We start from the raw sequence: 12,875 nt of genomic DNA, 5'->3' as shown, positions 1-12,875 counted from the left end.
AATTACCGTTATATGGGATGTGGGCGTGGTTATTGTCCGATTTTAAAAAGTTTCGGCGATTTTTTATGCTGTACCAAGGCCAACAACTGTGCCAAGTTTGGAAGAAATTGGTGCAGCGGTTACCAAGATATACACATGTAACCATAAGTGGGCGTGGCTACGCCCATTTTCCAAAAATTTATAATATTCTTATTTTTCGTCTAAAAGTTATTGTAAATATCAATTTTGAGTGAATAATCTCCAGTAGTTACTAAAATATCGCAGTTTTCGTATTTCTGAAAATTACCGTTATATGGGAAGTAGGCGTGGTTATTGAGCGATTTTAGAAATTTTCAGCCATTTGGTATGTTGTGCGACGGCCAACAATTGTGCCAAGTTTGGATGAAATTGGTGCAGCGGTTACCAAGATATACACATGTAACCATAAGTGGGCGTGGCTACGCCCATTTTCCAAAAATTTATAATATTCTTATTTTTCGTCTAAAAATTATTGTAAATATCAATTTTGAGTGAATTATCTTCAATAGTTACTAAAATATCGCAGTTTTCGTATTTCTGGAAATTACCGTTATATGGGAAGTGGGCGTGGTTAAAGTCCGATTTCGCCCATTTTCAATACCAACCTACCTACTTAAGGGAAACCTACATACCAAATTTCTTTGAGATATCTCAATTTTTGCTCGAGTTATCGTGTACGCGGACGGACGGACAGACGGACAGACGGACGGGCAGAGAGACATGGCTTAATCGATTTCTTTTTTCATCCTGATCGTTTATGTATACATTTGTCTATATCTATCTCGATTCGTTTTGGCTGTTACACACAACCGTTATGTGAACAAAATTAATATACCCTTGTGCACAAGTGCGCTTAGGTATAAAAATTGTTGTGTAGACAATGAACATGGGTGTGAAGCACCCGAACGAAAGTTTTCGACTATATACACGCACTTGTTCACGACAAATCAAAGACTAAATGTCCGCGATCGATAGCTGTACTTGTTAGCTGCAGCTACAAGGAATTTCAGTTCAGTTCAGTTTATTAATCATTTTGCTTATATCTACATAAATTTCAAATATAATCACAATATTGCAAAGCATGTATATGTATAACGTACTAGATATAAGAAAAGATAGGGCATTTTATATGTTAAGCATAACATAACGTCAAATGCCAATCCTAGTTATGTTAGAAATACAGTGGGGTGGACTGTTGAAAAAATGGTAAATTTTAAAAAAGATAAGAAGTAACAAAACTTATAAACTTCTAACAAAAATTATGTACATCAGGTAGCAGTTGTATTTGAGAATAATTAATTAACTACAAAACTTAAAGGTGTAAATTCAATTATTTGTCCGTAGCGAAACTTCGATTTCAAGATACGACATGCCTAAAAGGAAGGCTTTTACATGTTTCAAAAACTGGTGACGATTCCTTAAGTCACGAATAACGGCAGGTAGTGCATTATATAATTTGCGAGACACTATTGTATAGCATTTGTTAGAGTGTGTGGTTCTCCAAGAAGGCACTGCTACTGTATTGTTTGCGTTTCTCCTCAGATTATAGACTTCAGATGACATGCTTTCCAGATAACCACACCTAATAAAAAAAACTTTCAAAACTTTAAAATAATAAAGATCTCTCACTGGAAGAATCGATAACCTTCTAAAAAGCTCCCTTGAAGGATGCAATCGTTTCACTTTGCAAATTTTTCGTATAGCACTCTTTTGCAATATAATTAATGGCTGGATTTTATTAAGACTAGAGCCTTCCCAACAGGTGATACCATATAACAACTTAGAGTGAAAAAGCGCGTAGTAAACTGTTTTCAGGGTGAACTAGAGCAGTAATTCCTGAGTTGGTAGAGACAACGTAGTGAATATTGCAGATATTGATTCAAACGAGAAATGTGGCTGAACCAATTCATATTGTTATCGACGATAAGACCTAGATACTGAAATTCCTCAACTATATTAATAACAAAGCAATTAGGGCTACAGGGTATAAGAGAATTGAAAGTATTAGATCTTGACTCAGGACAAAAATGTTGATGATTGGCAAAACGTTCGCAATCTGAAGAATGAAATGTTATGTTGACATCTGGAGGTTGCCTAGAATTCAGACTAAAAAACATAAGCTTGGTTTTGCTGCTGATAGTGAGTTTATGTTTTGCAAACCAAGATCTTAAAATAGAGACATCATAATTTATACTGGCAATTAAATCAAAAACATTACTTGACCCATATGCTATAGCAAGGTCGTCAGCAAAAGCAATGACATTCCCTATAAAAGGTAAGTCAAAGATGGAATTGATATAAACAAGAAAAAGAATAGGACCCAACACAGAACCTTGCGGAACCCGTATTTTTATTGAGTTAGGTTCACTGAGAGTGCCTTGAATTCTCACCATTTGCATCCTGCCTGTTAGATAGGATTTAAACCAGTCATGCATAAATCCACGAAAGCCGGCACAATACAATTTATGCAGTAAATATTCATGGTCCACCGTATCAAAAGCCTTCGTGATGTCAACGAAGAGACTCGCGCAGCTTTTTTTGATATCTAACTCTTTATAGATGAATGAACAAAATTCAAGGAGCGCATCTTCAGTTGAGCGGCCTGATCTAAAACCGAACTGTTTTGAGCTAAAGAAACTTTTGTTTTCAAGAAATAGTAATATACGACTTTTTAGTGCTTTTTCGAAAATTTTGGAGGCAGATGGCAACAGGGAAATTGGCCTATAATTATTTTTGTCCTTCTTGTTACCCTTTTTAAAAAGGGGTATAATGATCGCACATTTCAACTGTTCAGGGAAGACACCTGAGTAAACACTAGTATTAAAAAGATGTTTCAAAATATCTACTAGATTAAGGGCTGTACTCTTAAGCAGTTTATTAGATATGCCATCATAACCACAAGAACCAGAGTTGTTTAGATTTTTAATAATCGATAAAATCTCTGAACCTGTGAAGCGTTCAAATAAAAAACTATTACTGCAACTGATTACGTCACTACTCGATATGATACAATTGCATGGAGTGAAATAAGATTGCCCTACCGACACAAAGAAGTCATTAAAAATGCCGGAAACAATGGAGGGATCTGAAATATCTTGGCCACGTTCGTTTAAACAGATAACCTGTTCATCACTTACAGGTTTCCTATTGACAACGCTATTAATGAGTTCCCATTGTTTTTTCGAGTTACCTTGACAATCAACAAATCTATTACGAAAATAAATGTCACGCTGTGATTGGATGTCTTTGCTTAAGTCCTTGCATAATCTTCCATAACGGGAGCGAAGTTCCCGATTCGACGGATGCTTACGACATTTACCGCCTAGCTTGTTTTTAAGTTTGATTTTATGGACTAGGTCAAAACTAATCCACGGTTTGAGTATGGTTTTATGCCTTCGTGGGACACAAGTGTAGCTTGCAGATCTTATATGAGAATGCAATGTTTCTAAAAACAACGAGTACGCTTTTGAGATGTCATTCTCGGAATAAACCCTAACCCAATCTTCATGACGCAGCATGTCATTCAATTGCGCATAATTGATTTTATTTATATTACGCTGTTTTTTCGGTTTCTTATGCCCTTGGTACAAGTTTTCTATTTTGATTCCTGTCATGGTATGGTCTGTTATTAGAAGGTCCAAGTTTAGACCCCTCGCAGTGCACATGCTACCGAATCGACAAAAAACATGATCCAGACAGGTTCCCGAAGATATCCTTGTTGGTTCGTTGATGTAGGAAGTAAAGCCATGACTAGCCAAAAGGGTTAGATAGCTTTCAGATATTGTAGTTGTCTGCAGTATATCCAGATTTAGGTCGCCTAATAATACTGTATTGCTTGATCTCTCATCATTTAGAAAATTAGAAAATTCTTCCAGAAAGTGCTGAACAGATTCAGCATGTCGCCTATATACGCAGATTAGGGATACATTTTTGTTGTTATTTTTTAACAGAACTTTTTCTACATCTGCACTCCGCAGATTATACCTTACTATCTCGCAATCATATGTATTACGTACAAAAACACCAACTCCACCAGCAGAATAATCATCATTGCTATTTGCATAAAAATTGAAATTCGGTATGTGGAAAAATTCACTTTCATGAGAATATATCCATGTTTCCGACACAAAGATAATATCCGTAAATACTGGAAATGCTTCTAAATTACAAAGTAAAGAATCAAAGTTTTGCCGTAGACTTCTAATATTCTGATGGACAATATAAAAACAATATTTAAGTGGAAATATTGAATCGGTACTGTTAATAGGGCTGACAGTGGAGAGATTGTTGCTGTTGAGATCATTTAAGAGTTAAAAAATGCAATAAATAAAACTAAAAGATAAACTAGTCTGGTAACCCAGACAAGTCATCAAAAGATCTCACAACAACAACATCACTTTTGTCAGCCTTTCTTAACATTATTTTGGAGTTCCTAACCCATAGATATTTATAATGTTTCTCTTTTTTAAACTTATTTGCAGCAGCGTACAGAGCTCTATTATAGTAGGTAAGGTTATCATTAATACATATTTTCTGTCTACTGTTATCGGCAGAAAAAATCCCAGACGTGAGTTTTTGCTTAGCGATCGATTTCGCGCGCATTATTTTTCCTTTGATATCACGTGAAGATAAACGTACACATATATTGGTGCGCGGGGCTGAGGAGGCATTGATAGGTTTTAATTTTTTTATATAGCGTCTCTCAATTTGCTCAGCTGATACAGATAAGCCTAGTGCATTCGTAAAAATATTCTCAATACACTCGTTGATGTTATCCGCTTTAACATTAGGTACACCAACTATCTCTATTTCATTCTCCAGCTGTTTCTGCGCGCTGAGTTCACCTGGCGTTCCAGCTTAGCAATTTTCTCTTTTAAAGCTTTGTTCTCATCTTTTAAACTGTTGATAGTCTCCAGAAAATCAATATTGATTGCCTTTAAGCACATTATCTCTTTGTATAATAGATGAAGAGTTACATTTTCTTCATTCACTTCATTCTCTTCGTTCCTCACAGACTTTCCGTTTACCGTACCAGCATTGTCTTGTCATTGCTATTATTTGTTTTATTGTTCGTGGTATTTGTTAATTTATTTTGATGTTGGTGTGACTCTGCAGATATTTGCAAACCGGTTAAGTTTGATTGTTTTGCCTTTGGCTTACACTGCGATGTTGATGGAATTGTTGATTGCTGCGAATGTTGAGTTGCTGAGAAAGTATCTCGATGGAGAAAATTTCGACGAACAGATGTACACTGGTTGCAGCGATATTTAACATTGTTCGCTTTCATATAACTAATTTCAGCTGATGTAATTTGTACACAAGTTCCGTGGAAAAAGAAATTGCATTCAACGCATACAACTTTGGTTAAATCCGCACGATCAACCTATCCTTTACATATAGAACAATTCATTCTTTTAATTTAATTTGAGTTAAGTAATGAGAAACGAATTAAAACTTTGATTTTATTTTGTTTGTATATAGCTTTGTTTGCAAAGTTAATTGTTTGTGTTTACTAAGCGCGCACCCCACAGCACAAAGATAACACGTCCACTCGTGACGGCGACTAATACTAGATCGGGACATCATGGCACCAAATGGTCAAACAGTACGTATTTCAAAACGGATCGGGTGTTTCACACCCATGTTCAATGTCTTGTTCAAGCAAATATCGACTCTTGGCTTCCAATTATATTTCAAAATGCCCAAGTACATTTTGAGCTCCATAGCTGTCGGTATACATTTAAGTTTCCCACTCTTTGTGCACACATGCAAGCCCAACCCGGTATTCCGCCTCCACCATGTTTCATAGTAGGTTTAAAGATTTGGACATCGAGGGCGGTTCCTGGTCTTCTCCACACAAGTTCCCTTCCTTTAATGTCAAAAATGCATAATTTTCCGTGAAAGTGGATTTATTCAGGAACACCTTGGGCTTATTTACATATTTTGTGGCGGAGCGGAGTAATAGGGGTATTCTGAGAATCTTGCAAAGCCGTTGCACGTAGCACGGATTGCAAACACACAACAACGAAATATATGGGACACCATTTCCTATCGCTGCAAAATATGAAACGTCGAAACCCATGTATATATTTAGCAAAAAAACATAACAAAATAAATGCGACCCTGTCCTAGTTGTTTAGTTGTTGGAATTACTACATATTTCTCTCATTCTTCTCATCTCGCTCACTTCATTTTTTTGCTGTATCTTGTTATTGTATTTGATACAGAATTTCGCTGCTTGCTACCTATGCATGCTACCACTTTCCAATGGGGTGCTCTCGCACTCTTCCAAATTTGGAATAGTATTTTTACATTTCGTCCAATCCTTGCATTGTGCAAGACCTCGAGAATACCCCTAATGGTTTGGGGCTGCATGTGCGCAAAAGGAATAGGAAACTTAGAACTTATACCGACAGCTGTGGACCACAAAATGTATTTGAGCATTTGGAAAGATAATATTAAGCCAACAGTCGACAAATTAGGATGGGGGTCCGATTATTTGTTTGAACAATACAACGACATCAATCACAATGCACAAGTTACGAAGCTTTGGTTATTATATAACGACTCTAAATAGCTCCAAACTCGTCCACGTCATCTGACTAAAATCCTTTCGACCATGTATGGAATTTATTGGAACGTAGGATTCGCCAGCATACCACTGTACAGTGGTTCGGATAGCAGATCTAGCTGGACGAAAGTCAAAATTTTTTTGTTTTTAAAATACTTAATGGTGCTTGGAATACATTCAAATAGAAATTGCATTTATGACAATACATTCAAATAGAAATTGCATTTATAAAAGCATTAACATATGAAAACAAACAAAAAAAGGTAAGTCAACGCCGCCTATTTGAGAACACAATTTTAAAAGCTGAAATTTAACTTAAAATATTGCTAATTGCACTCACAGATATTTGCATAATTGCAAATTATCTTTATAAACAAAAACTTACACTTATTCCGCTATAGATTCAGAGGTCAAAACGCAATTTATGTCCACATTGGTATAAGCAAATTTATTCTGAAAAATCGTCGTTTTGATTAATTAAAAAGATAAATTAAAGAATAGGAAAAGTAAAGGCCGCCGAAGGCCGTTATAAAACCACTTGCATATTATTATTTACACCTTCGCAAATGCAGAGGGTAAGTTCGATAACCAAGTCTAACCAATTGGCTTAGATATTTACATTTTAGTGACAGTATGTCAAATCTCAAAATTCAAAAGTAATTATTAACAGGAATGTATCTGAATATAAATATAAGATCAGTGGCGGATCCACGGTGAAGAGGGGGGTAGGGGAGGGTTTGTGTGTTAAAACAGAAAAATACTTGGGAGTTATAAAAACTTTGGTTATGTAAGAGTTAAAAAAAATAGTAACTCGCTAATTTTCTGCTTTCTGAAATTAAAAAATTATACAACAGGCATGCAAATCTTTAAGCGCTGTTGTAAATTTTTGGTGACAGGTAATAAGGTCAATGGAAATAAGGTCAATTGACATTATTACCTTTTCAAAAGCGAAATAAAGTCAACAAAAATTTGGAAGTAAAGTCATTGACGCTATTTCCTCATTCAAATGGAAATAGCGTCAACAATGCTTAAAGTATGTCGATTCAAAGAAAAAAATGTTGTTCTTACAATAAACATTGCCCCGTAAGTGTTGTTTTTTAATAGATGAAAAAGGCTTTTGCCAAATCCTCAGTGTTGTGATATTAATCCACACACAATCATGAACTACCACCAATTGAGTATATTAAAAAAAATTTAAATTACGAATATGTAAAAACACGATGCGAAAAACTAAACGCCTGCGCACAGCTGGAATACGAGAAATATTTGAAGAAAGAGTGGAGAAATGATCCATAACTTGCAAAACATTTTTCGTTTCTACAAAAATAAAGCGAACACTATTAAATTGAAGAAACAGTACATGTCCAAAAACCCCGGAGCAGCACTGAAAGAATTCTGTGTTTTAAATTAGCATATTTTGAACGAATTCGGAATGTCTAAGGTGGAAAAGAACCCAACCTTTCTATAAGGAAACAATTACAGAAAAAGAATTTTCTTACACTGTATTTATGTCTCCGCCAGCAGTCATTTAAAAGCAGCTAAGGAGAACGACGACACTATTTATTAGATGGCACATTCAACGAGCCAATGTGCCAAAATGCGGGTATAAACAATTATTGATTATTTAATATCGGAACCGAGATCATATAAGTTAATTGATTGGTTTTCACACATTTTGAAACACAAATTATATGCTTTTTTACTGCAGACAAGTTGTTGCCTCAAAACACACAGAAATCTTCCAATCAGGGCTGCCAACTCTCCTTAGTTATGAGGTGCCATATTGAGGATAAAAAAGTGCCAAAATGTGCCAAATAGAAAAATAAAAGTGCTAAAAAAAGGTGTAATTCCTTTTAATCATTCACATTTAGCAATAAAATAAAGCCACATTTTCAAAACAAAAGTGCAATGATAAAATAAGATAAACCAGTTGAAAAGCCTTTATAAATTAGAAAATATTAGTTGAGAAAAAGAAGTACACGCAAAGGATTTCACAAAAATGTATTGAAATGTTATTTTTTTTTACAAAAGTGCCATTTTGGCATTTTGTGCCAAATTGAAAAATTAAGTGCCATTTGAAGTAAAATAGGAACAAATGGCACGGTTTGAGCCAAGTTGGCATCCCTGCTTCCAATAACTTACAAATATAAAAATGTGAAATATCGAGGGCTTGAATTCATTAATACCCTCTATCTGCAATTTGCACAAAAACTAATTTGTGATTTTAGAAACCATCTGGGACTTATTACTTGTCGTTATATAAGGTAACATTAATATCACTGATGACAGTATTTATGTATTATGAATAATTAAGTAAATGACTTTAGATTCGTAATCAGCAACCCAGAAAACCGCCAGATACCCAGTTACATAGAAATCTACCGATTTTTTTTTTTAATTTCCGCCATATTGGATCCGCCATTTTGAATTTTTGGTAAATGACTTTATATATGTAATCAGCGACCCAGAAAACCCCCGGTAACCCAGTTTCATAGAAATCTACCGATTTTTTTTAATTTTCGTCCGCCATATTGGATCCGCAGTTTTGAATTTTGGATAAGTGACTTCAGATTCGTAATCAGCGACCCAAAAATCCCCTAGATAAGAAGTGGTGTAAAGATCCATCAACGAGTATTTGTTTAAATAGTTTCGTCCAGCTAGATTTGCGATCCGAACCAGTGTGCACTGCAGCAACAGAAATTCTCAAGAATGTAATGAATTAGGTACATAATAGTTTAAGTTAACAACGCTGGATACATAGTAATTTATGTTAACAACGCTTGAAATGGATTATCGTACGCACAGTTTTGCTGCTGAGTGGAAATGTGCCACTGGAAATAGCGAACTTGAATTGTTGGTGAAAATGTTGAACCAACACCATCGTACAGTTCCACAAGTCAAGTAACTCTTCTGCTTACCGTTTTTCTGGCAGGCTGTAGGTGTGTTTTTGGTTAGTATATTGGTGGTTTTGGTTCAATGTATTAGTTTATTTTGAATAAGTTGTAATAGAAATGGAAGAAATTGCAATAGAAATGAAAGAAATTGTAAAATATAAGAGCAAATGCCAAAAAACAGGTGATCTCAGCTGTAGGCGTTTTTCGGCAATCAGCTGATGGTGTTTTTACTTAGGAAACTGTACGATGACCAAAACGTTTCAATAAAAAAATTAATTTTGGGCGGAACGTAGATCGCCGGGTCCGCTAGTATAGTAAAATACTTAGATTTTTAAAAAATTCTTCTGTTTTAAAGGTTACAGTCTTTTGGCGTTGAAAATAGAGTTTTTCTTGGGAACTCAAACTTTTTTTGAAAACATCTGCGTAAAAATTAAAAAATTTTGATTCGATTGGGGAAGAGTAAAGCTCTACCCACAATTACAGCGGACGACGTTAAAGCGCGTGGCGGTAAGTGAACAGCTGAACAGTTCCCGCAGTGAAATCCGTCAGAGTAAACACAATTGCGGCGCACGATGGCTTCCGTCAGTTGTCATTTCGATTTGAAAATTATCAGTAAAATTAAATATATTTTCGGTACGTGCGTGTTTGTAGATTTTCTGGAAATAAAAATGTAAGAAAACATTAGCCAACTTGTGAAAAAAATCAAAAAGTTACTACAATCAACACTCAATCAACATCCCCACTGGGCGGTAAAAGTAGAAATAAATTGAAATCAACCGAATAACGTCGACGGTAAAAATGCTGCCGCCGCAATTATGAGCCATTCCATATACCTTTGTGAGTTTTAATTTTGACAGCGGTTAAACGTCGACCGCTTTACCGTCGTCCGCTGCAATTCTGTGTAGAGCTTAACAACTATTTATTTTCTAACGATCTACAGTGCGAATATATATAAACTCACGTTGAATTGTCCGGTCAGTCCGAATTCAATAGAAGAATTTAACAAAGTAGTTAACAAATCAGGCTGACAGTCCAATAAAATACGTCGTTCACCTTTAATACTTTTCCACATGACTCGATGATCATCTCCGCGTTTGAATATTCGAACACGCAGTACATCGTTGTGAATATCGCGAAGTTGCAATAGATCTTGGAGTCGTGCTGGAGCTCGTCCTGTAAAAAATTTAAACTAAGTATGCTACTCGCAGTCCTATTTTCAATTAATATCTTACTATCATCTCCGTCGTACACAATTGTAAATTTTCTCCAACCGAACGTTTGTACGATATCTGCGTAGGCTTTAGAGAGCATTAGTTGCGTCGGGTACACATTCAACGTCATCTGATGATTAAATTTTCCCTTGGAAATCTCCTCATTGCTAGAATCGAATTGGATGTGCGGTATGCCGGTATTGTTGCATATGAGCGAAATGATGTCTAAAAAATGCGTAAAAGATAATAACTCACTGAGTAAAAATTTGTGTAAGTTAACATATGTAGTGGAATGTGCCACTTGACACCAGCAACAATAGCAGCAGCAGCAAATGTACAAACGTGGGAACGAATGCATGTACGTGACTAAATGTGAATACAAATGCAGCGTCAACAATTTAGCTTTAAGAAATTAGAAAATAAGAAATAGAATTAAGAGGTAGCATAGGTAGATTAGAATATGAATATTCAAATAAAGCCAGTCTTGATTTGACAACCAAAAATATCTGGCGCCCACAGGGGAAATCCGCATATATTCGCATAGAGAAAACGGATCAGCAGTAAAACAAACAAATACCCACAGGACATAAAATCCTTATAGAGAAAAGGGTATAAGCAGCAGCCGGTGATTCAAGAAATACCCCCGGGATAATTTTGGAAGCAAGCGGCAGAGTGCAGTAATTTATTCAATGTATTTCATTTTAGTGTAAGTCAGTGCATTATATTTAAGAAAACATTGTGAACAAGTAAAACACTGGTTCTACAATTAAGATTGTATAAGTTAAGTGAGTTATATCAACTTTTTTTTTTGGATTTAAGGTATCCTAGTGGTGTAGTGAAAAGTGAAAAAAACAGTTGTTAACAAAATGACTGAACAAATCGCAGCAACAGTACAAATGGCTGTAGAAACGGCATGCACGGCCGTAATGAGTAGGATGGCATCAATGATGCAATCGCATGAATAGGCAAATAGTGCGTTAAGGGAAAAAGTAGACGAGTTGACGGGACTAGTAAATACATTGCAACTAAAGGCCCCCAAAATCGTTGCCTACCAACCTATTGAGGTGAATAACCCAGACGCAGTGTGTCCAATATCATTGGACATTATCAAATCGCTGCCTGAATTTTCTGGTGAACAGGCTAAATATGTTTCATGGCGTCAAGCCGCTCACACGGCAATAAGCTTATTTAGGCGATACGAAGGCCATTTCAGGCGATACCTATCATGCGGAATAAAATAGTAGGGTCAGCGAATTTGGTGCTTGCATCATTTAATACAGTATTAAACTTTGATGCAATTATTGCACGTCTAGACCATACCTACGCTGACAAAAGACCACTGCATATATTAGAAAACCAAATGAGTGTTTAGCGGCAGGGGCGCAAGACTATTTCTGAGTTTTATGATGAACTGGAAAAGAGTCCTTCGCTGATAATAAGCACAGTCACCATGGAGTTTTCGGGAAATGACCCGCTAGTAAACGCCTTAGCCGAAAAATACCGCAAGGATGCATTGCGCGTATTTATTTCTGGTTTAAGAAAACCGTGGTGTGATATTCTGTTTTCGGTAGGTTGCGAGGACTTGCCTTCAGCTTTAGCTAAGGCACAGGAGTTGGAGGCGAATCAGAAAAGGTATGAATTCGCTAGAGTTTTTGATGCAGAACAGGAAAAAGCTAGAACGGTTCAAATGCGCACAAATCCGCAATATAGAAAAGATATGCGTGAAAAGTATGTTCCAAATAGTGGTGAACATAACAAACCAACTCCTATGGACATAGATTCAACTTCTTCTAAATACCGCTTCAATTCTGCACCACAAACACAGGTCCCGTCCAACAGGACACAATTAGCGAAGTCTCCTAGTTACACAACAAAGAGGCAGCGGGAATCAGACAGGCAGTCACCCGCAAAAGTACAACGCATAAATGTGGTGCAGCAACAACACGAAGATCCATCCGACAATCCTGAATATGCTGATGAGATTAATTTTTTAGGGTAAATTCGGCATTGCCATTGCATTGTCAGGAAGAAACTAAACAACGGTGAAACGTTAAATAAACTTCTTGATACTGGCACTGCAAAAAATTACATAAAAAAACTTTCCGACTTAAAAAATATCAAAAAAACAGATAACGCGTTCTTAGCTAGAACTGTAAATGGATTTAACAAAATCACAGAAAA

The 12,875-nt window shown here is 36.0% G+C and overlaps 1 protein-coding gene across 2 annotated transcripts in view; it reads right to left on the bottom strand.

Moving 5' to 3' along the window:
* LOC118749821 (glutamate receptor ionotropic, kainate 3-like) overlaps positions 1-12,875 on the bottom strand; it is a 103,565-nt gene that overhangs the window by 58,161 nt on the left and 32,529 nt on the right. For both annotated transcript variants that reach the window (XM_036484594.1, XM_036484595.1), the window contains exons 4-5: positions 10,716-10,919; positions 10,445-10,656 (exon numbers count right to left, since the gene is read on the bottom strand). In XM_036484594.1, the coding sequence (XP_036340487.1) occupies positions 10,445-10,656; positions 10,716-10,919 (416 nt within the window). The remainder of the gene's footprint in view (positions 1-10,444; positions 10,657-10,715; positions 10,920-12,875) is intronic.

This window comes from Rhagoletis pomonella, unplaced genomic scaffold, assembly GCF_013731165.1.
Source record: "Rhagoletis pomonella isolate Grant_MI unplaced genomic scaffold, Rhpom_1.0 Rhpom_scaffold_00058, whole genome shotgun sequence".
NCBI classification, from domain to species: domain Eukaryota; kingdom Metazoa; phylum Arthropoda; class Insecta; order Diptera; family Tephritidae; genus Rhagoletis; species Rhagoletis pomonella.
This window is presented reverse-complemented; position numbering and strand designations above follow the sequence as displayed.